The sequence below is a fragment of the Suillus bovinus genome (genome assembly GCF_016758785.1).
Source record: "Suillus bovinus strain UH-Sbo-P2 chromosome Unknown EDB93scaffold_117, whole genome shotgun sequence".
NCBI lineage: Eukaryota > Fungi > Basidiomycota > Agaricomycetes > Boletales > Suillaceae > Suillus > Suillus bovinus.
In genome coordinates this window covers 59485-84188 of record NW_024542173.1, presented here as the reverse complement: position 1 = coordinate 84188, position 24704 = coordinate 59485, and the positions used below count along the sequence as shown (strand labels likewise).

The window sequence follows — 24704 nt, the reverse complement described above, 5'->3', positions numbered from 1 at the left end:
CCTTGAAATAGAAGAAGCCTACTGCAAGCATCCCACGTCCTCCCAATAGCAATGCCACACAACAGTCTGGTGGCACAACTCAGGCTCAGTCATCTTCCCAATCGCATACTGCCGTACCCACCTCCACCACACCTTCGAGCGCTAATCCTCATGTAGCACCAAGACATGGTGGACGCTAGACTCGCTTCTGGCTCTTTATTTGTTGCACCTCTACTGAGTATACCCATGATCATCAGTAATGTATCTCATCCGTTTGCTTGTCCTTTTTGAAGATCTTTCAGTACATGAAATAGAGACATGAATTTAAGGAACGCTTTACATACCACGATCGATTCTATGTTTTCAGTTATTGCCCACAAGCTTTCGCTGATCAGGAAAGCCACTCTTCTCAATAGACATGTTTACTACTGAAATGAAAAACACTTGCATTTGCGTGCTCCAGAATTGATACATATGTAAGCTAGATTGGCTCTGGTCACATCAAGTAGGTGGCTAATCAGTCTACTCAGCCAACAGAAACACTTGACTACAAGCCACCGATGCTTCTCAATATGTCTCGAAAGCTTCCCTCCAACTTCAGTACATGCGGGTGAAGAAGTCGGTTGAACCTTCGCGAGAGCCCCTCTCATGCCTGTTACCTGCCCACAGCCAATGTCAAATCAATATTAATCACCATGAGCTCGTTCTTGGCAAATTTTGAGACCTGTGTTTGTTTCTTCTCTGTATGAACGTCCAGAGAAGGAACAAACTGTCTTCAAGCTCCAGATTCCCTTGAAAATGCAATGACATATTCAAAACGAGGATGCTCGCCGGCATTGACCTTCGGAAGCTTCCCAACCACACCCAACACCTGACCAACGAAACGATCCGCTCTGCATAGCGTTGGATCAATCCAAAGTGCTAGACAATTTTAGTCGAGGGTGAACACAGCGCGGGAAAGACGTACGATGAGACTTGACCAGGCTTCTCCTTGGCTTGAGACATAGAAGTGACGTGTCGCACAGGGTCAGGAAGAACATCGACTTCGCCCGTCACGATCCCGGCGTTCGACGGATCGATGGCGATTGGCGCGGGAAGCTCGCTGGCAACTACATCGCTTTCGGCACCATCACAAGTTTGCGCCTCGGTGCCAAAAGTTGTTCGGGAGACAAGCTGCCGATGTTCGGAGTCACATCCACGCTCCAAGCCACAGCCACACACCTGCTCCTCCAAGGTGGTCGTGTTTCCGTCCTCGTAGGACGTCTCGGTGGGACCCTTTGACACGCCATGATTTGAATAACGAGTCGAACGTAGATCGATATCTGTATGACCGCTAACGAGAGAGCTCTGAGCTGGGGGTGGATCAGTGGATGGAAATGTAGGGGGTTGTAGGGGGTTGTAGAACACGACTTGGGGTATCCATTGACTGATATTTGTTGTCCTGCACATCACTTTGCCATACATGTGCCTTGGCAACAGGATATGCCCATTGATAATACTGATCGACATGCCCAAAATCGCCTAAATCAGTAGAGGTGCCAATATTATCTGTGGGAGGGCGTACGGGACGGTTGGCTGGCTTTCAACTTTGGCTCATATGCTCGTGTCTTTGACGTCATCGAGGGTGCAGAGACCTAAAACGGGGCTTCCTTGGGTGCCTGCCCAAGTGCCACGAGAGAAAGCTGTAGCAGTGGCGAATCACTCGACATTTTGTGAGAGGAAAATGAGCTATGCGTGGAGGTAGCTTGAGAGTCGTCCTTCAGCGAGGGACGAGAACTATTAACGAACCGAGGATTAATGGTATTGCTTGCCGAAGTCGAAAAGAACTGTCTTGTGGTGATCTACTAGTACAGGCGTGGAAGCAGTGATACCAGCGTTTGGATGTCTTCGAAGCGGCAAGACATCCTGGACAAAACCCGCATGTGCCGATTGAGCTGGAGGTTCAGGCGGTAGACTGCTATATTCGCTCCGGTGATCGACATTGACCGCCTCGCGAAACCCTGTGATTTTGGATCCACCGAACGAACGGACCGGAGTGCGTTGCTCGCTTGCAGAGTATTCAGCAGCGCTAACCACGCTGTAAAAATCCTTTGTTGATTGAAAAACATCCCTCAGTTAATAACGTCACCTTACGTAGAGAGCCCGTCAGATTCTTGAATGGCGCAATCTAGACGAACTCGAGGTTTCGATGATGCTACCGCATTTGGACGGGACACCGGCGCATACTCAGGTTTACCAGTGGCGGAAGTCATGGCCGTAGTGACACTACCACTTTGCGCAAAGTCACGGCGAAAAGTACCCAGTTCCGCCCTGGCATCAAGGTTTGACTCGTCTGCGAGATTATGGGCGTTTTCAGAAATATCCTGACGATAAATGAGCGTTCGTTCGGTATCGAATTTGATGTCATGTCTTGTGATCACGGTGTCCTGACGCATAAAGCCTGCCCCAGAAGAATGTGGGATCTCCCAACTCAGCCGTCCGGCGCACACGAGTACATCATACCGGGTCACCTAGGTCATATATGCTCAGCAGGACGACGACCAAAGAGATCGTGATTAATACCATTATATCCTGAATTCCATAGCTAACGATGGCACCGCCAGTGAGCTGAGGACCAGCCTTACCTAGAACTGTCGCTGGTGACATTAATGAGCACGATGATGCCTGATGGAACAGAACTACAAAATGTTCCCTGTATTCATGAGTCGCAATTTATAGTGTAATTGCATGAGAAGACTTACTTCTAGATGAGCTCTGGCAATGAAAAGAGGACCACGACCATCCGATGTAAATGGAACAGCATGAGGCGGGATAATGTTGTCCCGGACTTCAACCTGTACCAATATTAATGTTCGATTTTGTGCGCCAGATGAAACGTGAATAATCACTCGCCCAAACTAAAGGCAGTGATGAAGCTTCCTTATCACCATCCGATCTGACACTGATTGTTTGGGATACCAGCTGGCATTTCAACTTCTGTCGGTGCTTCGAGCCAGGTCTGCGATGGAACTCTGAAGAACGGTCAGCATCAGGCGTGACTGGAGGCGATCCCTTCCGATACTAGGCGGGAAAGGTCTGAAAAGCATCACGATATGAATGCAACATTTCGAACGGATGTAATGGAAAGAAAAAAAAACTTTGGAGCTGCGAATTGATATGGACTTGGTTCGTGTTGAAAATTTTTAAAGTGCAAATCAACTTGAGCTCTATCACGGTGTAAACACTGAATCAGACCTTCAGAAATGTTGTATGTCACAGGTTGTTGCATTACGCCCGACCAGCCGCTGACGAGGTGGAAGATGGACTGATAGACCGGTGGAGACAGTTGAAATGTATATTTTTACGGAGGGTAGGAACCAGTTGGCTGGAGGATCAACACCTCGTCGCAAAGTGAGTTCAGGGTGAGGTCCTAATCTCTCCCAGTCAAACCTTGATGATGGAATGGAGAAAGACATTGCTAATTCTATATCGTGAGGTCCAGGCCCCAGGGAATTCGAAGCAAGCATGGTATTTGGCCCGCAATTCGTCGTTCAAGGACTGGATGATTCGACTCGATTCTGAATATTTCCAGAGTTTGATCTTGGCAAATTTGAGTTTTGAGCGTTTGTATAGCCTGGGGGACAAACTTCATGCCTCGAGAGTCACGGCGGTAATTCAAATCTCTAAAATTACATAATTTAGCGCAACCCTCTTGCAATTGGACTCATCCATGAGATATTTTTTGTCAAAGCACGCGACTCGGAGCAACATTTTCATGATGAAACCAGATTAACACGCTCAGACCTTGCAATATTCAATATCTTGTGGCCGGTTGGCTAGAAATTCAACACCTCGCTGCATCCTCATTGCAACGTCAGAGGGCTCGAGGCACTTTAATCTCGGATCGACGACGAGCCCTACAACAATCCCACATGTTGGGTGCTCTTCGATAATCCCTTACTATTTTCGTACGTGCGCTATGTCATGATCCTGATCATATTCACCTTCTTAATACCACGCGTCATGGCGGCTTCTTGATTTCTTTACCATACCATGTGCTACCTCTGCACGACGATCCTCCAGGCTACCTTGGCTAACCACTTACAGTACATAAGCACCAAGTTCAAAGGCCCTCTCGCATCTTCCGAACATCTCAATACTGTCTTGACACTACTGAGGTATGTTCGTCATCGTGTTGCACCTGTTTCCATCACTGACGTGCTCCGCTAGTGTATACCACGCGTACATCGCACTTGGACTCATCTGGACCACAACGTTGATAAGCCAGGCTAATCACGAGCCTACATTGCACTGGCAGTGATCTAAGTTGAAGTAATCATTGACGTCTTCGCGGCTCGAAGCACATGAATTTGTAAGTTTTCACCAACTTAGAACCAGGATGTTAATGACAAATATTTCAGGCATCGCACCGTCAATGCGTTGGTTCAGAAAATGCATGTGCAACCGCCGCGTCCTCGTCCGCAATCTGACACTTTAAACGCACCACCGGCGGGGACATCCACTATTGTTGGAGAAACCACTACAACAACCTTGCGGTCTACATTCACAAGTATTCACGCCGTGACTGGCTTCGTCGCGAGATGCTCTTTGCAAATCACTTACCTTGCTATCCTCGCCATGGGCTTTCCACATCTACATCGCACTCGATGATAAACCCTGCTGCCTCTTGTTGATTCCGTGTCTCCGTTCTGAGACTGCATCTGTTTGGACCGCATGTGATGCTATATGTCGTTGGTATATCCTCAGCATGGCTTCTGTCACCTTACATGTTCCCGCACTTCAGTTAGTTCATCGAGTCATGATAGACCATAGGAGTCATCCTCGAGGAATGAGCATCCGACATTTAATATCAGACACACCTTGAGCTCACAACGTAGCCATCTCAAACGGCGGCCACCAAGATATCAAATTATACGAGTATCGACGACATTTTTTTTTGTGACTGTTCTACAGATACAGTTCCACGAAATTCGAGATGAATGTGAGTCTACCATCGCTATTTTTCACTCCTGAACTAAGCAAGCTGCGCAGTGTGACAACTGGAACTTCCTTATGGAGCTGGGTCGGAACTGGAGCTGGGCTATGACTTGTTTCAGGACTCTTTTGCGCCTCTTGCGTTGCTAGACGAAACCGACCCCGGTCCATTCGGACTTCTTCCGCAGCGGATCTTCCATCGCGCGATTAAGGTCATAATCTGGAAGAACTACATCATTCCCGCAGGTGCAACTGTTATTGGCAACCATTGTCCAGTAGGCAATCAGTTCCGTCCTCTTACCTTCATGTCTGACGCCCGTCGTTTAGGGCTATCGCAAACGATCCTGAGGCTTTCACAGAACCGCACAAGTTTAATCCTCAGCGTTGGGTTGACGATGCAGGATCTTCGGTTTTTTTTTTTACTTTTGGCTTTGACCGCCGGCGAGTGGCACGCTCATCGCTCAACCCCTTCTTATGCCTTACTTCGATATGTCAGAGTATGTCTCAACATGTCGTGAATCGGTCCATCTCATCAACACAGCTCTTATTCTTTGGGCTTTCTGGCTTTACGAGAATCCTGCGGCTAATATTGACACGCGCTTGCTTTTTCAGATACTGCAATCATAGCTCCGTTTGAGATAAGAATATGAGGTGGAGACCTGTCGTTCTTGGAGGATGACGCGATAATGAATGACAACATTCCACCAGAGGCCTTGAGCATTGTGCGACTACGGTATCTACTAGTAGGAAAGCTTGTTCTGGGTTGGCATAGAGTGACTTTGGCCGCTCATCGTACTTTACACCCTAGACGCAGAATATGGTGAGCCACCGAGACAAATAAATACCGCTGTCCTTCTGGAAAAACAAACCAAAGTCTGTCTAAACATGGCTCAGCGTACAAAATGTCGAGTTTCGGCTTCTTAACCTCCAGCAGCTCAATTTGTGTCCGTCTGGTAAAGCTACTTTCAGTCGGTCTTGATGACTGCCAGAGGGGAGACAAATGACGATGGTGCAGACTGGAGTAGTATTTGCTGAAGAGGGCACTAACACTGATGGATGACCAGAGAGTTTGAACAATTTTCGCTGAGGAAGTTGCAGTAACATAAATGTACGGTGCAATGTCTATATCCTACAAGAGGGTTCTATAGAGGGAACTGAAGTTCACATCATGCCAGCTCTGAAGTAATGGTGTAGATGCTGGGACAAGCATACTGTGAAGGCGCCGCGTCAGGTACAGTCAGCACCAGAGAAGGACTAGATGGCCTACCTCGTTGTTATCGGCCAGTTCCCGCAGCTCAAGACGAGAGTTAAGACTTGTGGGGATGAGGCTTTGGTTATTGAGGTGGGAAGATAGACTTACACGCTGAGGAAACTATTTAGATAGCCTGCAATGCGGGATAAATATGTGATAGAAGGTAAAGCGGCGGAGGGGCGCACAGTGACTCATGAGGGTGTATGGGACGAGAAAGGCACCATTGCGGGGGCAGACGAGAAACTGAAAGGGAGAGATTGTGAGTGGGATAACCTCTTCCGTCGAGATCCGTACCAGTATGAGAAATAGCGTGACATCTATACTGAAATGACGAGTCAGTGGTGGAAACAGCGCTGTATGGGGACACGATTACGTAGTTATCAAGCCCACATTGACAACCAGCACAGTCAATCTGCTGATGAGACCGCCGAGTCTGGACAAAAATGAGCCCATAAGACTAAAAAACAATGGACAGGACGAACCTTCCTCTCCCGTTCCGGGACTTATGAAACAAGTACACTTGCGTAGCGGCAATGAGGAAGTCGCATGCCATCAAAGACAAGTAAAAACTAGAAGCGGGCAGCTGAGGGTAGCGTGAGGTGTGAAAGTTTGCCAAGAGATATGAAGGTGAGCTTACGTTGCTAACACGAGTGCTATCCCACAGAGGATCGTGGATGCTGGGAGAAATGCCAGTGTCAATTAGTCCAGTGTTGGACCAAGAAAACTCACGTTTTGACAACCATTGCTGTGACCAGTTCGAGTAAGATGACATAGAGTAGAAACTGAGCGTACCTCCACCTGATCCTGTGAGTTATCAATCAACTATGTCAGGCTGACGATAGATTGTTCTTACCTAGTGCAACCAATGCCAAAAGGACCTGCGGTGTGTCAGCGCTACGAGTAAATGGGGACATGAATGCAGACTTCCTAAACTTACTATGAAAAATGTGACTAGAGTGTTTCCAAAGCTAACTAGAGAGTTTTGAGCGTAGATTCTCAAGACTGTTAGTATAGACCTCACGTCTCCATATACGGTAAACATATGTTCTGGAAAGTGGAATGAGTGCTCATCGCCACAAAGGAAAATAACAGACGTACAATTGCACGAGAAAAGCTATTATTGACTATGATAGAGTGAGAATGCTTATGATTAAAAGGGATGTTGGACAACCTACAGTAATTCCCATTGATGCCTGTAGTAATGAGAGGTTACGACGCCATGATATCATGAAACAAGAGAAGCCCACCTCAAACGTTCTGGTCAAAAATGAATATGAATAGAATGACAAGTGCGAAATGACATACTTAGATATATGCGATGACATTGCGATGTCGCCTTGCCAAACTATGGCATAGTGATATATTGATGCGGCGACAAGGGCGAGTTGTGCTGTGTCTAATGCCCTAAGGAATATGAGTCAGTACAAACCAATTAGTTTCAAGTGACAAACTTAACCACAGAAAGGCTACCTAAAAAAGACGCTGGAGATTTGCAAATGGGGATGATATACATATGATATGCGGTGCTTACCAAGGCCTTCATAGACCATCTGTCTTTTGGATAAGTTCGAAAGTACCACCAGGTCTGGGCAAGAGCAAAGCCATAGAACCTAGTAAAAAGATCATGATAAACAAAGTCAGGATCGACCGCAATAAGCTCACATGCTGGAGATAATGACTCCTGATAGCAGTCAGCAGGAAGTCATGAAAATATGAAATATGATACTAACCAATGAAATGTGAAGTTAAGACGGAGAGGGTATCGTTCATGGTAGGGGATGAAAGAGTAAGGGGAGGATGAGAGGAACATATGAATCAGATATATGTGCTATGGAGCGCTTCCACAAACGAGATTTGAACGAGTAGAGAATCTGAACGACCAGAGAAGCTAAATTACGTGGGATGAGGCAATCCGACCTCCGGTACTTTCGAGAACTATCAGGCCCATCAATGGCATCGGCAATTAGCTTCATTCATTTGAATAATTCCTTGTAGTACTAGTCCTTACTTGGTCAATCAAGATTTTCAGTACAAGTGTTGTACATGCAAGCGTCCTCGCGAAGTTCAATCGAAGGAGAAGGCCTTCACGATGGTTACTTGGCCGGTAATAGCCGAAGTCTAATCACGCCTCCGCGCGCGATGATCGGCTCAGGGCTGAGCCGCTGAGTTCCGGTTCGCGGCTGGTGCTACTCTCCGGTAGGCTCCGAATCGGCACCTGCCCTTTCAATGATCTTACTTATAGAAATAGCCTCTGATATTATATAATAACGCTAACACCTGCGACAAAATGGAAAGGCTTGAAGGCGAGCTGGCGAGGAAGAAAGTCAACATATTCACTGACATCCACCAGAGAATGTTCACGAGCAGCATGTAAACATTGTATGCCGATATGATACGATTTGAGGCGAGGCGAGGTTTATTGCTGGCACCCCAGCGTTGACTGTCAGGCCGAAGAGAACAACGAAAATAGCATCAGTTGAACGTCAAATACCACATGCATAGTCGAAGTAGTACAGTAGAACATTGTACAACAAACAACCTTCGGCCTAGTCACGTTGGCTGACCATTCAACGCTCGCAAGCCTCTCGCGATCTGTTATTATTGCTTGAGTCTATGCATACGGTATGGTCTGAAGTCAAATCGTGGAGTATGTATAGATCACCTACAGTAAATACGTTCATCGCAGATCTCCATCGCTCGTTTCCACTTCCTATATCCTAAAGATTGATGACAACTCCTAATAGCAGATCTGAATACGGATTCAGGCCCCTGCAGCTGCATTTTCGAATCAAGGACTCTCAACGACTGCGGAAGATTTGAGATCTTTAAGATAGTTCCGAACCTCGCGCCACGCATTCGCGTGGCTGGAATACGGGGAGTGGTAGACCTTGTCGACGCAAGGAAGCGTAGAGAAGATGATACAAGCGACAGCCTCTGTATCCACGACCTTACTAGCGAAGCGTACATCCAATACTAGTTGAGGCGATGTATGTCGAGATGATAATGGCTCCGTTGTAGGGTCAACGTCAATATTCGTGGCATCAATCAACATTCTGAGCGTATCCAAATGAGGACATTGACAGAACGCTGCGAACAGTCCACGGAAGTAATGGTAGCTTGACGACATTTTGTGTCATTTGATTCTAGAGAGCGGATGTGTGGCCAACATGACTGGCTTCCAAAAGACTATCGTTGTCAAGCCCAACTTAGTATCGACGGCTTGCCTCATTAGACGGGCTGGTCACGAGTCTAAGACAAGGTATCGGAGGAGAGGCCGCGTGGTCACGTGTATACCGCGTGGCGTTGGCGTCGATGAAACATGCTTACCGTGAGCTCTTTCAATCAAGACCCTTTGCGTTGCTAACATGTCAGGGTACGAAGAGAGGGTCGATAGCTGTGGAGTCATACCTAACACCTACTTTGAAAGTACTTGAGGCTTCGCATCGGCCTTACTGCGACCGGGACTTGGAAGTTATTTTTTGATAGTATGTTATCACAACCAGTAGTCCCATTTCCCGTCGACCGGCTTTGGATGAACGAAACGTGTTGCTCTACATAAAACTGCTAGTATTTCTCGAGTCTTTAACTTGAACCTCCCTTTCACTGCATCGATTACTCTGCGACTAAAAGATGACGACATTCGTTAATACCATTCCAAAAGTAAGTGCTGTCTGTTCAGCACTCGTCGTATGATCTAAATCAGCCGTGAAGATCAGAGATGGGCTCTTCAAGCAACCTTCCGTAGCGGATTGACGCGTCCCTTACCCTGGCGTCAGCACCAGCTATACCAGCTTGCACGCATGGCGCAGAATGAACGCGGGCTCGTTTGCGATGCCCTATGGAAAGACCTCGGAAAGCCAAAAACAGAAGCCCTGTCGAATGAATTGGGCAACGTTATTGATAGAGCCGTGAAGAGTGCAGAGCGGCTCCCAGAGCGGGCCAAGCCTGAACATCCTGAGGTGGTTGATCGGCAGAAACCATGGAACCCAACGTGAGTGATTGGATCATCCATTAATGTGACTGATAGTAATATGCGCATGTTCCAGGATATACAAGGCTCCGAAGGGCACTGTGTTGATAATCTCGTGAGGAAGAAAATACTGTCTCAATTTCACCTTCTGACGTCTTACTTAAACAGGCCATGGAACTTCCCTATGATGCTCTCTTTCCAACCTCTTATTGGAGCGATCGCAGCAGGTTGTACTGCCGTACTAAAACCCTCTGAGCGCTTGTCCCTACCTTCTCACAGCTCTTGGAGGAAATAGTCCCGAAGTACCTCGACCCAAATATGTACCGCATCGTTAACAGTGGTATCCCTGAAACTTCAAAGCTTCTGGAGCTTCAATGGGACCATATTTTCTACACGGACAATGGCAAGGTCGCTAGGATCGTTGCCAGCGCTGCAGCTAAGCACCTGACGCCACTGACACTGGAATTAGGAGGAAAGAGTCCTGTCATTATCGACTCGGCCTATGATGTCGATCTGGCCGCAAAGAGGATCTTGTGGGGCAAGTGCCACAATGCAGGATAGGCGAGTCGATGTTGACCAATTTGGGGGTACTCCTCGTACTGAACCGAAATTCTGACAGATTTGCGTGGCACCTGACTATGTCCTCGTACAGCGGGACAAGCAGGATGAGCTGGTCAAGGCATTGCAAAGCATTATAACGCATTCTTCCCAAATGGTACGCTGGACTCGCCATTGTTTGGTAGTATCGTGTCACATTTGCACCACAATCGCCTCACTTCACTTCTTTCCCGCACAAAGGGTGAAGTCGTTCCTCCGGGTCGCGCTGACGCTGCGAGGAAGAGACTCGAACTCACCATTTTCAAGAATGTTGCAGACGGCGATTCCTTGCTAGAAGAGTCAGTATTGCCTGTTGTTATAAATACGTTCCTGATAGCATGGCATCTATAGAGAACTCTTTGGCCCAATATTGCCTATCGTGCCCGTGGATTTTCTTGATCAGGCAATCAACTTTGTTAATGCACGGTAAGCTCTTCTCTTAATATCTCACTCGTCGACTGATTTGTCGCAACAAGATCTCATCCGCTAGTCCTGTACGCTTTTAGTGACAACAAGCGCTTGAAGCAACGGCGTATGTTTCACTTAGTTGATGACGGTCGGTTTATGCTAACAATTACAATTAAATTTTGTACAACAGTTATTTCGGAAACACGGAGCGGTGGTATTGTTTTCAACGACACCTTGCAACAGTTCGCAGGTGTGTTATTGGCAGTATGGACGTCATGCTTGAATTGGCGCTCACCTACTTTTATCGGCCAGTGAGTGAACTACCGTTTGCGGGAGTGGGCGAGTCAGGCTGTGATATTTCCACTCCACCTGAGAATTCAGAGAATGTCGCTGACACTGAACCCCATGACAGACGGATCCCAATTTTCGAAATATACATACGATACGTTTACGCAGCTTCGTAGTTCTATGGACATGCCGAGAGAGTGAGTTCTCCTTTTGTTTTGGTTACCTTTGAACTGAATGTGATGACGATGGATAGGGCTGAGGCGAACCTAGCGATGAGGTATCTGCCTCACTCGAAAGAGGCGGTGAAAACTATCACTGCTGCGGTGTACACGCCCATTCCACCAAGCAGCTTGTGAGATATATTTGTCTCGAAGGTTGTCGTGTGTGAGAGATGGGTCCGAACCTGGATAACTCATTACCTTAGGTTCCACTATGAAGTTTTACTTTACCCTACGATACTTACCGATATTACGATTACAGTACTATTACGTAGTAGACACGAGAAAGCCTTGCATAGCACCAGTGTAATCTCTTTGATGCCCCAAGATATCCGCTTGAACCAATTGTGACCTAGTATGATTGGTTACCATGGACCATCAAACCCGGACATGTAAGTATTTAAGATTTACTAGCTATGTTAACCGGTGACATTGCGCGTCGAGTAGATCAGGCCTGAATCCAGCCTTGACTGACGGTTTGATTCATATCAATAACAAATTTAATCAATAACAAATTTATCTTTCCTCGGACTGTCTCTCGATATGCTATCGATCGGATCAAGGAACCGGATGTGTGCTTCATGAAGAAGGAAGTACGAGGACGGACTCGGAGGATCTCCGATGTGACTCTATTATACTATGACTCGTATCCCCCTTCTCAATCACGCGTACGTACGTTACATGAACGGTGGATTATATATATAAGCTTGGATGCGCGGCAAATCGTCCCCCCTCTTTTCTTTTCTTTCCTTTCTAAATCTTCCTCCATCTGACTGCAGTCGCCTTTATATCATACATTGTATTTTTTTTCACCGGCACACACATGTTAGTCGAACAAACCCCGAGTCGTCTCATGTACCAGTATGATCGGAAACTGGAGACGAGCGAGACAGTGAAAATAAAGGTCAGTCTTACTAAAGTCGTTGGGATTTAAACTATTCCTCTACTCCATGATATTTGACCAAGGCGCCAAGCAGCTAGTATACATATATATGAAACCACCGTGACTCTGGTCCAAACAGGTACCTGACCTACTTCTTGTCCAAAAATCGCTCACCCTTGATTACATAATCGTCCAGTTGTTGATGCGCGCAAATCCGTCCTTACTACTTGCCTCGTTGAATTAGAGCCATGCAGCCTGAAGCCCCTCATACACCACCATTGCGTAACGTACAAACGCTACCGCCAGATACTGTTGCAGTCTCTCGTCATACCTCGGGAGCAAATTATCGCACGGGGGATCTGAAACTAGGCCGCGCCGCTGTTCTCGCAGATTTACAAAGGTATCTGCAGGTTCCATTCGATTGCCTCTTGAAACGCGTTGGTGGCTTGCCTCCCTTGCAGGATCTGCAGCGCATACGCAACAACTTGACGAAGAGCAAGATTCTCACTGACGACGAAAGTGGCTTGCGATGGACGACTTTACGCCACCTACCGCATCGAAAGGGTCTGAAGAGAACGTGTTTGAGCCCCTCGGTCGCATCATTGATCGAATTTTGGCTGAAACCCCGAATCGCAGAGCGTCCTTTGCAGCGAACCCAAACGTAACACCACTCTCGGAGCGCAACAATACTTCCAGGCCTGATGGATACCTTGTACTTAGCAAGGAAAAAAACAAGCGCAAGATACATTGGTTCGATATTGCTGTGCCATTCGAGTTCAAGAAGGCACAGGATAGAGAGTCTCTTCGAGATGTAAGCCGTTACAGATTTTGTTGACGTCCGCTCACAAAGCCTGCTCTAGGACGAAGAGAAGATAATCTGGAGCCTTCACAGTATCATGCGCGAGGATATTTGTCGTCGTTTTGCGTTCGGTATCACAATCGAGGGCACGCAGTTGAGACTGTGGCTCACCAATCGTGCATTCCTTGCGGTTACTCAACCTATCAACTTCTTCCAGGTACGCAAACGTATCCCACTGTGTGTCAAGGTGCTAACAGGCCTAGAACGTGGATAGTGTTATTTCGCTCTTTTACGCTCTTGGATCTGCGTCTGCATCTTCTTTTATGAAAGAGCTCGGATGGGACCCCACCGTTAAGCGGATCCACGATGGGGAGAAATTCCGATACAAGTTCACTATCAGGGATGAAGTGTTCACCACGACACGTGAACTTGCAACCTACGGCGCAGACTCTATGGTTGGGCGTGGAACTCGCGTGTACGAAGCCACAGACGCCGAGGGAAATAAGGTTGCCGTCAAAGACTCGTGGAGAGATTTTGGACGTCTATCGGAGGGCAAGATACTAGAGAACATCTTGGCTTCATGCGCAGAGAGGCTGTCGCCGGAGGAGTTGGTGGATGCCAAGAATCACTTCGTTCAAGTCCGGCTTTGGGAGGATGTCACGATCGATGATGCCCCAGACGAGACGCTGAACCTGACAGTTGCAGAAGAGCATAGCCATACAAGGGTGTGGGTGTCCATTGATGCCAATCCCATCCTTTCCGCAACACCACATTTACCTAGCACAGGCGACATACCCGACTCAGGTCGGCCGTTTGACTTGCTTTGCCCGCGCTTTGACAACCCTCGGGACAAGGACACTAGCATCCCACGCAGAGTCCATACTCGCACTGTCTTCCATGACGTTGGAGTTGCTCTCAAGGATGTCACCTCTTTGGTCGACATTCTGAGTTGCTTGTCCGACGCGCTGAAGGGTGAGCAAATCACTGTCCATCTCCTTTCCTCTGTCGCTTATTCAACCTTAGCCTTGTATTATCTGCACAAATCAGGTTTTGTTCATCGTGATTTCAGTGTTGGGAACGTAATTCGGGTCGGGGGTGTGGGGAAGTTGGGTGACTTCGAGTACGCGAAAAGGATAGATTCAAATATTTCTCATGATGTCCGAACAGTAAGAATTTTTGAAGATGATCTGTTTTGCTGCTAATTCGTCTACAGGGAACAAGGCATTTTATGGCGGTGGAAGTAGAAAGTCAGAAATACCTTTTCTTCCCGCGCCTCCCATTATCCCAAAGCGGTACAACGGACGCACCTCCATTTCGCATGAATTTCCTGCACGACATCGAATCTGTATGGTGGGTTTTCACCTGGGTCTTCTTCTATCACACGGACATGGGAACGGCAAACAGCCACGATTCTAATGTCTTCGATGCACAAACTCAGTGGAACCAGTACCACGTCGCCTTCCCTGATACGATCGGCCATACGAAGCGCCGAGACTTCTTCATCGACTATGTAGAACTCCAGAAGACGTGCCAGAAGTGCATTTCAGAAACGTGCCAGAAAGTTTGCAGTGATATTGCTTTTTTCGCATGCGATATCCAGGGAAACTATGTGACAGCGGAGAAGGAATATCCCTTGCTAACGCTTAGCGACATTCTTCTGGAGGATATGCATTCAAAAGCTGCCAAATATCTCCGAAAAGCGCAATGTTGTGCTCAGAAATTAGGTATAGAACTTTGTCCGCTCCCCGACCTCCTGAAGCACAAGAGGTCCAGACCGCAAAATGAAACATCGCTTGCGCCAATAAATCAAGGGAAGAAGGCTCGAATGACTTGATTTTGACTATGTGTACAAAAAGGAACTGGGAGATGGTAGCCTGGCGTCTCTACATGTTATGAATTTTTGTAGTACTCAATTATATTTAGAGCTTCTGTCTGGACTTGAAGTCGCATTTGTGAATTATCGCTCTTTCCTCTCCTACGGTACTAATCCCTGATGCATTTCTAGGTTCATGCATCCCTCCTGCCTGATGCATCGCGTTTCCTGCCCTTTGATGCATCTTCTTACCTTACGGTACTAATACCTGATGCATTTCTAGGTTTATGCATCCCTCCTGCCTGATGCATCGCGTTTTCTAGGCTAATGCGTCCCTCCCGCCCTTCCTCCCGCCCTTTGATGCATCCGTCTCACAATATGGCGCATTGCTCATTGCGTCCCTCCCGCCCTTTGATGCATCCTTCTCACTGATGCATCACGTTTTCTAGGCTCGTACATCCTCCTGCCCTTCAATATGGCGCGTCGCTGATTGATCCCTTCCCGCCCCGATTCATTCCGTTTATGTTACAACGCGTCATGTTCAATAGTATACTAATTCATTAATCAATCTACTTCTACAAGGGCCAGTGTCTCTGCCCAACGTGCTTCAAACGACGACGCGAGATTTCGGCGTAAGTCAGCCTGACGTTTTGCATACGCCACACAGCCATCTTCATGTTCTGCATTGGCTGGTACAGCGTCCTCTCTCCTTCTCTCCCAGCACCCTGCTTCCCACCTCAGAAATGCTAATATACGCCGCATTTCTTCTTGCAGCAGCTCCACTTCTTCCCCCCAGCGCATTGCACGTGCCCACACCACTCAATTTTCATATATGTTGCACTGTCAGTAAGAGAAGCATTTTGTGGTATCGCACTTACCTTATAAAGCACCGTTATCGTCCTTTTCACTTCCTGCAGCGCCACGCATATTCCATATCCATGACAATTTTTGTCTGCCCTCCGATTCACCCCACAGAAGGTCAGACATAGAGCGAATATCCTGACGATTTAGAGGACGCAGTGACAAGTGGTAACGAGGTTCGTGAATTCAGTGAATGTCTTTTCAGAATTCGATGGTCAACCACGAGTCTAAGAATCGGACCTCATAAGCATGGATCGCGTTACCCGCTGACTACCACTAGGCAATCCTTTGAATCACTGCTTTCCTGTCCTTTGCCTCGCATCGTACTACTATACAATCAAAGTTGAAGCGTGCCGGGTGCCGGCAATCGACCATACACCATCATTCAAAGTCCGCAATTATATGCGGCAATTGTAACGCCACACGTAGATTGAATAATCTTTGTCTTTTCTTCTGAACTTCCATCGTCGTCTTCGAACGCTTAGCGTTCGGCGTCAACGTACCAACAAACGCCTAGCGTTTGAGATTCGCCTCCGGCACGCAGTTGAACGCCTAGCGTTTCTAACTGAACGGATATTTTTACCGTCGTCGAACGCTTAGCGTTCGATGTCGAGACCGTCGAACATGAAGTGGACGTTGCATGTCGACTATCGTCGACTGCACGTTTCTCATGATCATATCATTGACTATGAACACTATGAAATTGACTCGGACGTTGCATGCCTGACTATCGTCGACTGCACGTCCAGTTCTTTCAGTGTTCCGCGTCTTTGTTCTCAAAATTCCATTCGCTTTTACCTTTTACCTTCTATCTGGCGGGATAACCACCCATTAGGTGAATAATGGTGGTCCCTCTTTTCTTCTCAACCTCCATCGTCGTCGAACGCTTAGCGTTTGACGTCGAGAGCGTCGAACATGAAGTCGACATTTGCATGTCGACTGCACGTCTCTCACGACCGTATCATTGACTCTGGACTCTATGACATTGACTCGGACATTGCATGCCCGACCATCGTCGACTGCACGTCCAGTTCTTTCAGTGTTCCGCGTCTTTTTTCTCAAAGTTTCATTCAACGGTGGGTGCCATTGGCGAATTCATGACTTTGACTCATTTCAGGTTGAAAGGGCCGACCATCTCGTTGCTACATCATCTGCACATGATCCAGGCCTTCCTCATAACTAAATCAACTTTTATTCCCACTGACGCCGCACCCTTAGATAGGGGAGACTAGCCTTTCGGTATTATGACTCATTTGACGTGACCTATGTAATGTTGATCTGCGAGCGTCCATAAACGTTTCCCATGCCCTACATCTACCGCAATATTCAACCTCCGTCGATGACTCAATTACTTTGAACCTTGGCCTTCATCCGAGTCGGCGTTCATTCATTCGCCTCGCCCGTCTAGACCTGATCCTGGAGTTCGCTTTGGCACCAAACATCATATGACGATCCGGTCCAGAGATGCCGCGTCCATCAGGTTCATGATTGTTGTTTTGACGCGGCTGTGATGCGCGTCTGACGAGGCGTGCCGTGCGTGTGACGAGCCTTGACGCGCTATTCCTATATGTTCTACATTCGACTTCGAGTTCGTTGGGTGAGCTCACAACCATTCCTGATTTATTCGCTGTAGGGACCTGTACAACTAGGTACATAAGCCAATGACTATTTTCTTTTCCTCCCTCTGGACCCAGTAATGACACCCAGGCAAACATGTCTTTTTTGCCATGCGAGTGCCGACTCTGTTTTGATTTTCTGTCTTGTTGGGATAAAAAAAGTTGAATATATGTTTGATTGATTCCTAGAGGATGGTTATAAAAAGTGCCACTCCGTATTTCAAAGGATTCACAAAGGCCATGATACGATAATGGTTTTTTCTCAAGGCCATAGGGGCATGAATAAAGTTTGACGCGGCACAACTGGGCACTAACGCAGTATGTGCTGTGTTGATGCAGCATTGATAGTGGGCCTTGACGCGGCAGAGTGTGAATATTGATATCAGTACAGAGACTGCGAAGGTGTTTGGGAGAACTTGTCGTGGTGTGAGTGGTGCTCGACCAGCCTAAACGAGGCTTCTGACATGCTGTGGTTGGGGATTGACGCTTGACGTGGTGGTGCAGAGTATAGAGAGTGGATGGAGCTTGACTGAGTGAAGTGGAGACTTCACGCAGTGAGACAATGCCTTCATACTGTGTCTGAAAGCCAACATAGATGAACAAATTAGAGGTAATACAACAATACAGGACTGACGTGCAAGATGCATACTAGTAGTGTGAGCACTGAGGACAAGGGTTGTAAATTTCGAGAGAAGTGAATACAACATTATAGAGCCTTTACGCAGGCAGACACTCATCTGTTGATCATTAACGAGGATAATCGGAGGATTGAAAGCAAGATTGAAAGATGATCTGTACCCTAGAATTTGTTACAGTGCTGCGTCAATTTCACCTGGCCCACTTTGTTCGCCCTCACCTTTACCGCTCCCTTCTTCCGAATTGGCTTCTGGCACTGGTTCGTTGGGTTTAATGGTTGTAAGCTCCACGGGCAAGTTTGAGCGAGCACGACGACTGAAGAAACCACGTTTGGAAGACGACATCCAACAAGCGGCGAGCCGAAAACAAAGAAGGGAGATGAAAGCCAGGAGATGGCAATGGCAATGCAAGAGATTGCTGCGACAACTCCAAGTACTTGTTGTCAGTACCAGTACTCTTACATAGAATCAAGAGTTTACCCGGAAGAAGTTGTTGTGTGGGTCGTCATACACCTCTCCGATGAAGCCTCCCATAGCATCAACCTGCAACAGCAATGTGAGAAAAGCAAGACAGGAAGTCAAACATGAAAGTATTGACGTCAAGGCATGATAATGATGGGGAGCTAGGCTGAGTTTCCTGTTGTATGCTTCGTCTGTCGCTTTTCTGAAGTAGTGTGGCTGCTGGAAGCTGAGAAACTGAGAAGTTATATCTTTGAGCCTCATCCGTAGAGTGCGATTCTGGCAAGACTAACTATTCTCGCCGATGCTGCGAAAAGCAAAAATATTAATGTGAAATCGAGGCTTTACCAAAATAACAGTGGTACATAGTATAGTGGCATATGTTACATGATGCATCATGTGTCGACTCGTCATTTGCGCATAATTCAATGAACTGATGGAAAGGAGGGTACTATTTATACAAAATAATCACACAGACCGACACATCGGTACAGTGCATAGGCCAGGCTTTTGACTCAAGATTTTTATTCCAAGTCATTTGCGACCGTCCTACGGAAGTTCGATTCGTTCAAACTTCGAAGCTACTATGTAATAGGTTTCTAACCGAAATACTGCCGACATGTTCCCCACCAACGTAATACTCTATTACGATGCGGACAGGGAACTCAAGTCAAGTTCACCTGGCACCTAGCCTTTTCGATGTTGGACTTACAGCGCTCGAGAATGGCTGCAGTAGTCATGTCGAGCGGGAGCGTTTGGCCATACGAACATCAATGATCTCTACGTCATCGCTATCAGAGTCGTCCTTTGATGCGCGTTTATTGGCCTTGATGGATGAGATTGCAGGATTGATGGTGTACGTCTGAGATGTGCGCCCAAGACTTACAGCTTTGTCAATGCCCAAGAACATGACTCCCAATCGGAAAGGTCCATACTGGCGATCTGCCAGACATGCCGCGATCTCCCGATGTTTTGCAGCTACAGCTTCTCCGGAGAGCAGCTTCCAATCTTCAAAAGGCGGACCGCCCTTCCAGACTCTGCCGGCCACTGCTCTCAGAAGCCCTAAGCGCACTAGAAGGAGTGGACCAATCCCTTTTGCACTATTCTTTGCATTCCAGGGCTTGGGGAAATTCTTGCGCTTGTCGCAATGAATGCGCAAAGGGCTTTTTTCATCATACACTGCTAGGATGTAGGCAGGCACCATGGCGATGAACTGCTGGGGTAGTTTGCAGCCTTTGCGGCCGCTAGCGTTAGGCTTCCATGGGAGGGCGCGAATGGCATTTGTGAGAGCGATGTGATCCGTGACGGCATGTGCTTTTGGCTTGTCAGAGTTGGCCCAGAAGATATCGGGGATGATCCTGCTGACGTAGATGCCAGCTATGAGGGCGATTTGATGCAGTGGTTTATTGATGTTGAAATTAGCAAATACCCATTCATAAATCTCTCGCGAGCTGGGCTCTTGACCGTCTGAGGATGAGTTGTCCGCAAGGTCGATGCTCTCAAGGGAAAACTCATCAGGAAGTCGGGATCTAAGAATATAATCCGGCAGTGACTGCAGGGTGATAGAGTCGGCAGACCACGCAGCCCTAGAGTCAGCAGCCTGGGCTCGCTGGGATGCTTCGGCTGCTGCGTTGCCTGACTGGGTGTGGTTGCGCTTGATTGCCTGCAGATCTACGGCTTTCCCTAGATTGACCCAAGAGTCAAAAACAGGCTTTCTGGACCGTCTGCCTCGGGGTCCTGCAGGACGATTCCACGGAACGTTGTTGATATGAAGGTGGTTAGCGGCGACAATGAATGCATCGTGTAGGAACTTGTCCGCATGCGTTGGAGAGTCTTTTGGGGCATACTTGCACATATGGACCAGGGCGACACGGAAGACAGGGGTAGAACAACCGCCGGAGATGAGAGGAGCAGCAACGAGGACTGGGTCGGTCTTTCGAGACATATTGCAGATAAGCTGAGCAAAATCACGAACGGAGAGCTTCACATTGGTTGGGTTGGGCAGTCCTTCATGATGATCCGTAGATTTAGCATGCACGCATGAAACCAAATATTCGTATCCTTTATCAACATAGCCAAGAGGATGAGTAGTGGCTAGCCACTTGCGGAGGCCTTTGCGCCGCCCTGCTGCATGAAGTTCCCCATCGCCACCATCCTCTGCCTCCATGTCACTGCAGGCGACGGTGACAGCTTTAGTGACAAGGGTCTTGACATCGGCAATATACACCTGGAGAGCGACCAATGCAATGATAATGGCATGGCGGAGATTGCTAGGGTACCCAAGGAAGGCGTTGGAAGAGAGTTGATTCACAGAAAGCGTTATATGAAACTCGGCTTTGTAAGCCTGGGAGACAAGCTGGATGAATGGCGGTTCCGACGCAGCAGACAAGAAACCACAAACCTCAAAGTGGTTATTGCCGTATGTCAAAATTTGAGAGCGCTTGGAGGCAATAGCTGGGACTTTCATGTTGGTGAGTGTTGGCCAATCTGCAGGGCTGATCGCAATAGGAATAGAAGGAGGTGCAGCAAAGCGCACAGAGGGGGAAAAGGTAGGCAGGCCGTGTTCTAGCAGACTCTGAACCAACCACAAAGGCCTCATGAGACTGGTAGCGATTACCTTGGTATTTCCAGTGTGAGCATAAGCCAAAGCGCGTTCAAGTACGGAACAGAGTTCAATGGCTTGAGGGGCAGGTTTCACACCTCTCTGGACAAGGGGGGAAAAATGATCCCAAATACGCTCTAGCAGGGACGTGATGGGGTAGGTAGTCCACTGGTATACCTGGGGAAATGCCTGAAGGTATGGTATAAGGAAAGCGTGCGGTGAGCATATATACATATTTCCACGAATAAAAGCAGCGCACCTCTGAAGTCAATACAAGAAGATGGGGGCGGAGGGCCTGAAATATGGTGGGATGGGACCAAGAGCTGGCTAAGGGTACCACTATATCTCTATATATGGAGCTAAGGCAGAGGCATATTGTTAGCGCCGCCGCAATGCATGGTGAGATATTAATGCTATGACTCACGCTCCATTGCGCTTATGGCGCTTCAAGGAGTCCAGTTGAAAAATGTAGATGTTCTCTAGACGCAAAGCCCGGGGAATATCGTTGACTTTGATCTTATTGTCATAGCGTTGGTGAGGGAGATTGAGCCTGCATTCCCTCATCACGATGCGGTGCGTGGTTTGGCCGTGACCGTGAGAGTAAGCGCCTGAGAGGGCCGATGTGATGCGCCCTTGCTGGACGTCGTGAAGGTCAGCGGATGGTCTGATGCGGTGGGAAATTTCGTTGTAAAACTGGGAACCACTAGCGAAGAGTACAGTGGGTAATGATCCAGAGGGCAAGCGATCGAACTCGTCTGCATCACCATCCGCAGTCTGGCCGTCAAATGGATCCTGATTTTGATCGGGACTCGAGCGCGAAACAGCATTGCGAATCTTGGACATGAATGGAGCGAAATGAGGCAAGATAGAGTTACATTGTATGTGACCGTATTTTCGTAGGAATGCTTGAGGATAGACGTTGACAATAGGAGTACGAGTGTCATCGTCAAAAATGATATCTGGGTCGAGCGCCATGTTGTCATCGTCGGGAATGAATGTAGAGAACAACTCCGTAATAGTCTCCAGATTAATTAGCACGCCGCAAGGCTTGGTGTTGCTGCTACATATACCATGAAAACGGGGAATGCGATGACCCTCTTCATCATATATGTTGTTCTCCTTCTGAGTCTGGGGATCTCGAGCTGGAAAATCATCCAGGTTGGCAGGTTGTCGGAACATTGGATCTGGAGAATCATATATAATATTGTGCGCTTCCAGAATCTCCTCATTTGGAACCTCCTGCCAACTACGGACTGGTTTGCAGCTGTTTGTAATGCGAATAAGCTGTCAGGCGCTTTGTCCAGACAAGAGGATACGCACGTAAGATCTGTTGCAATGGCCATAGATAGATAGCGAATATTGGAGTATTCCCGCTCAACTTGCCAATTCCTTTCTTCAACGCTACGCGCATCGGGGTCTGAACTGGCAATGGGCTGATTCTGCCCATAGCGACAAGCTACCGAGAGAGGGACGTGAGAGTCCAGCCAACCATCCACCTTCCACGAAGGCGGCGCCTCTTCAACCCACGCATCCCACGCCGAGACCATGATTTGGTGAAGCGACTTAAGATCATCGAGACGAAGGGTGAGAGTGGGCGTTGCGCTAAATATAGGCAAGTGCATCAGTTATTGAATTAAACGCATGGAAATCCATGAGCGAAATAGAACTCAAACTTACTAAAGGTTCGTAACATCTTTGATTTTCCATGAAGAAAAGTCCTCGTCAGTACCATACGTATGCATTAAGTGAATAGGCATGGTAGGTATTTTTGCTAATGCATAGGCCATGAACATCACAGCCATGCGAAAGTGGCGGGATGACAGTCGCGTGTCGCCGTGCTTCTTTTCGTTGAGCAGAGGAGCCTCATCAGCCACAGAGAGGTCCTCTACGTTAGCAAGGGGGCAAAATCCTAGCCACAGCTCACAGGCACTGCCGTTCCCAATTGCCATCATAGAGCCTGTAGGGTCAAAACCGAGCTTCCCAAACTTGGGTCTGAACTGCTTGGTTTGCGAGCGGAAGTCTAGAGTGACGGTGAATGTGTGATCAGAAATTGTATTGGGGAGGAAAGCATCCAGGCCCATGTTGCCTGAGACCACAAGAACGAAGTCAAGGAAATGTCTAGATGCATCCCATAGCAACCTGCTGTCGTCAGAGGCATAGGTGAACTGAGGATCAATACAGAGGTTGGTGCGGCGCAGTAAGGAGCTTGCAGCGCTAGATTTGTCCTTCCTGCGAAACAATCTCTCAAAGGCAGAGAGAGGCATGTTACAGATGGGAGTCTGCTCCCACGTAGGGCCGGTATTGTCTTGGCCTTCGCGAGCAAGAAAGATACCATCGAACACCTCTCGTTGTTGCAGAGGGTCTTCTGATTCAACTCCTGAAGGGACATCGTCTAGATTGAATGGACTACTTTCATCGTCAGGACTCGACAAGAAACCCTCGTCGATATCAAAATCATCTTCGCTGCTGCTGAATACAAGCGCTCCAAATCAGTGAATTGAGCACATCGCACATAGTGGCTTACCTGTCATTCGAGCAATGAGACGTATTAGCCATGTTGGGTTGCGCGCAGAAAATTGGACGGAGCGAGATTAGTTTCAACTCAGCCATTTTGTATTGTATGTCAGGGTTGCTGATGACTTATTCCATCGGGACGCCATGGGCACTCCTTCCTGAGTGGAAGCGAACAAGAACATGAATAGACCTGTCCTGAAGAACTTCAGAAGGGCTGGATCAGCATGCATTTTTAGATTAGCAGGATGACGTACACCGGCAGGAGGTACTTTACGGACGTACGGTGCTAAATTTGCCTTCAGTTCCTAGCTTTAGAAAGAACATTGCCAACTTGAAGCTGGAAGGTGCTTTACGGTGTTTGCCGACAACCAGTTTGACAGCCAACAAACTCGCTATCGCCTCTTACTTGATTTCGATAGATCTCTTCCGAGGAAGTCTGGGCGCGGGAGTCGGTAATGTTATGTTAATGAGTGCCAATTCACTACATTTGTCTTTCGAACGAAGCGCAGCCATGCTGGCGCAGTCATTCTGGAATCATCCTAAGAGCGCCGATGTAGATCAGGCATCCAAGCCAGGCTCAACTGGCCAAGGGACAGCGTGCTGCCACGCTGAAGTCGGCAGTAAGTTTGACGAGCTTATTGTTTACTAGTGCGTTCCCATCACATTCGCCATTGGATTCAGCTTTGACAGTCTCAAACCTGGGGTACAATGCACTTTCGTACTTGAAACATTGGCGAAAAAAGATACGTATATGTCCAATTTCATGTTTCTGGGCACAGTATCGTTCGTTTTCGATATCCTTCAGGCTGATGGGCGCATCGACTTTGGACCAACCA

General features: G+C 47.8%; 6 protein-coding genes across 6 annotated transcripts; 2 read left to right on the top strand and 4 right to left on the bottom strand.

The window, feature by feature from the left end:
* Positions 1–232: 232 nt before the first annotated feature.
* On the bottom strand, positions 233–2625 carry EDB93DRAFT_1265809 (uncharacterized protein; the record flags this gene model as incomplete). The annotated part of the gene is made up of 9 exons (XM_041454246.1): positions 233–274; positions 324–384; positions 523–638; positions 821–872; positions 947–1152; positions 1201–1500; positions 1825–2056; positions 2113–2489; positions 2542–2625. 9 exons carry the CDS (start codon positions 2623–2625, stop codon positions 233–235), a joined length of 1470 nt encoding a protein of 489 aa, XP_041301727.1.
* A 3494-nt stretch (positions 2626–6119) lies between these two features.
* EDB93DRAFT_1256287 (uncharacterized protein) lies at positions 6120–7975 on the bottom strand (the record flags this gene model as incomplete). Its single annotated transcript, XM_041453919.1, has 18 exons — positions 6120–6164; positions 6221–6266; positions 6314–6338; positions 6391–6527; positions 6579–6638; positions 6688–6788; positions 6843–7009; positions 7059–7083; positions 7143–7177; positions 7227–7252; positions 7304–7329; positions 7381–7398; positions 7453–7462; positions 7511–7609; positions 7662–7675; positions 7737–7815; positions 7868–7886; positions 7936–7975. 18 exons carry the CDS (start codon positions 7973–7975, stop codon positions 6120–6122), a joined length of 972 nt encoding a protein of 323 aa, XP_041301726.1.
* A 1860-nt stretch (positions 7976–9835) lies between these two features.
* On the top strand, positions 9836–11824 carry EDB93DRAFT_1256285 (aldehyde dehydrogenase; the record flags this gene model as incomplete). Its single annotated transcript, XM_041453918.1, has 13 exons — positions 9836–9865; positions 9922–10196; positions 10252–10290; positions 10344–10413; positions 10464–10682; positions 10795–10890; positions 10974–11071; positions 11124–11198; positions 11249–11304; positions 11371–11430; positions 11493–11531; positions 11593–11665; positions 11722–11824. The coding sequence occupies 13 exons, from the start codon at positions 9836–9838 to the stop codon at positions 11822–11824; spliced, it is 1233 nt and encodes a 410-aa protein (XP_041301725.1).
* An 882-nt stretch (positions 11825–12706) lies between these two features.
* On the top strand, positions 12707–15548 carry EDB93DRAFT_1182709 (uncharacterized protein). The gene is made up of 7 exons (XM_041450693.1): positions 12707–13088; positions 13133–13380; positions 13430–13585; positions 13632–14340; positions 14392–14534; positions 14582–15498; positions 15530–15548. The coding sequence occupies exons 1-6, from the start codon at positions 12818–12820 to the stop codon at positions 15200–15202; spliced, it is 2148 nt and encodes a 715-aa protein (XP_041301724.1). The 5' UTR covers positions 12707–12817; the 3' UTR covers positions 15203–15498; positions 15530–15548.
* A 197-nt stretch (positions 15549–15745) lies between these two features.
* On the bottom strand, positions 15746–15988 carry EDB93DRAFT_1095474 (uncharacterized protein; the record flags this gene model as incomplete). Its single annotated transcript, XM_041446690.1, has 1 exon — positions 15746–15988. A coding segment is annotated over one exon (243 nt), but the record flags the coding sequence as incomplete, so codon positions are not given.
* A 3500-nt stretch (positions 15989–19488) lies between these two features.
* On the bottom strand, positions 19489–23910 carry EDB93DRAFT_1265799 (uncharacterized protein; the record flags this gene model as incomplete). Its single annotated transcript, XM_041454245.1, has 6 exons — positions 19489–21543; positions 21614–21713; positions 21779–22618; positions 22675–22956; positions 23032–23823; positions 23879–23910. 6 exons carry the CDS (start codon positions 23908–23910, stop codon positions 19489–19491), a joined length of 4101 nt encoding a protein of 1366 aa, XP_041301722.1.
* Positions 23911–24704: the final 794 nt, after the last annotated feature.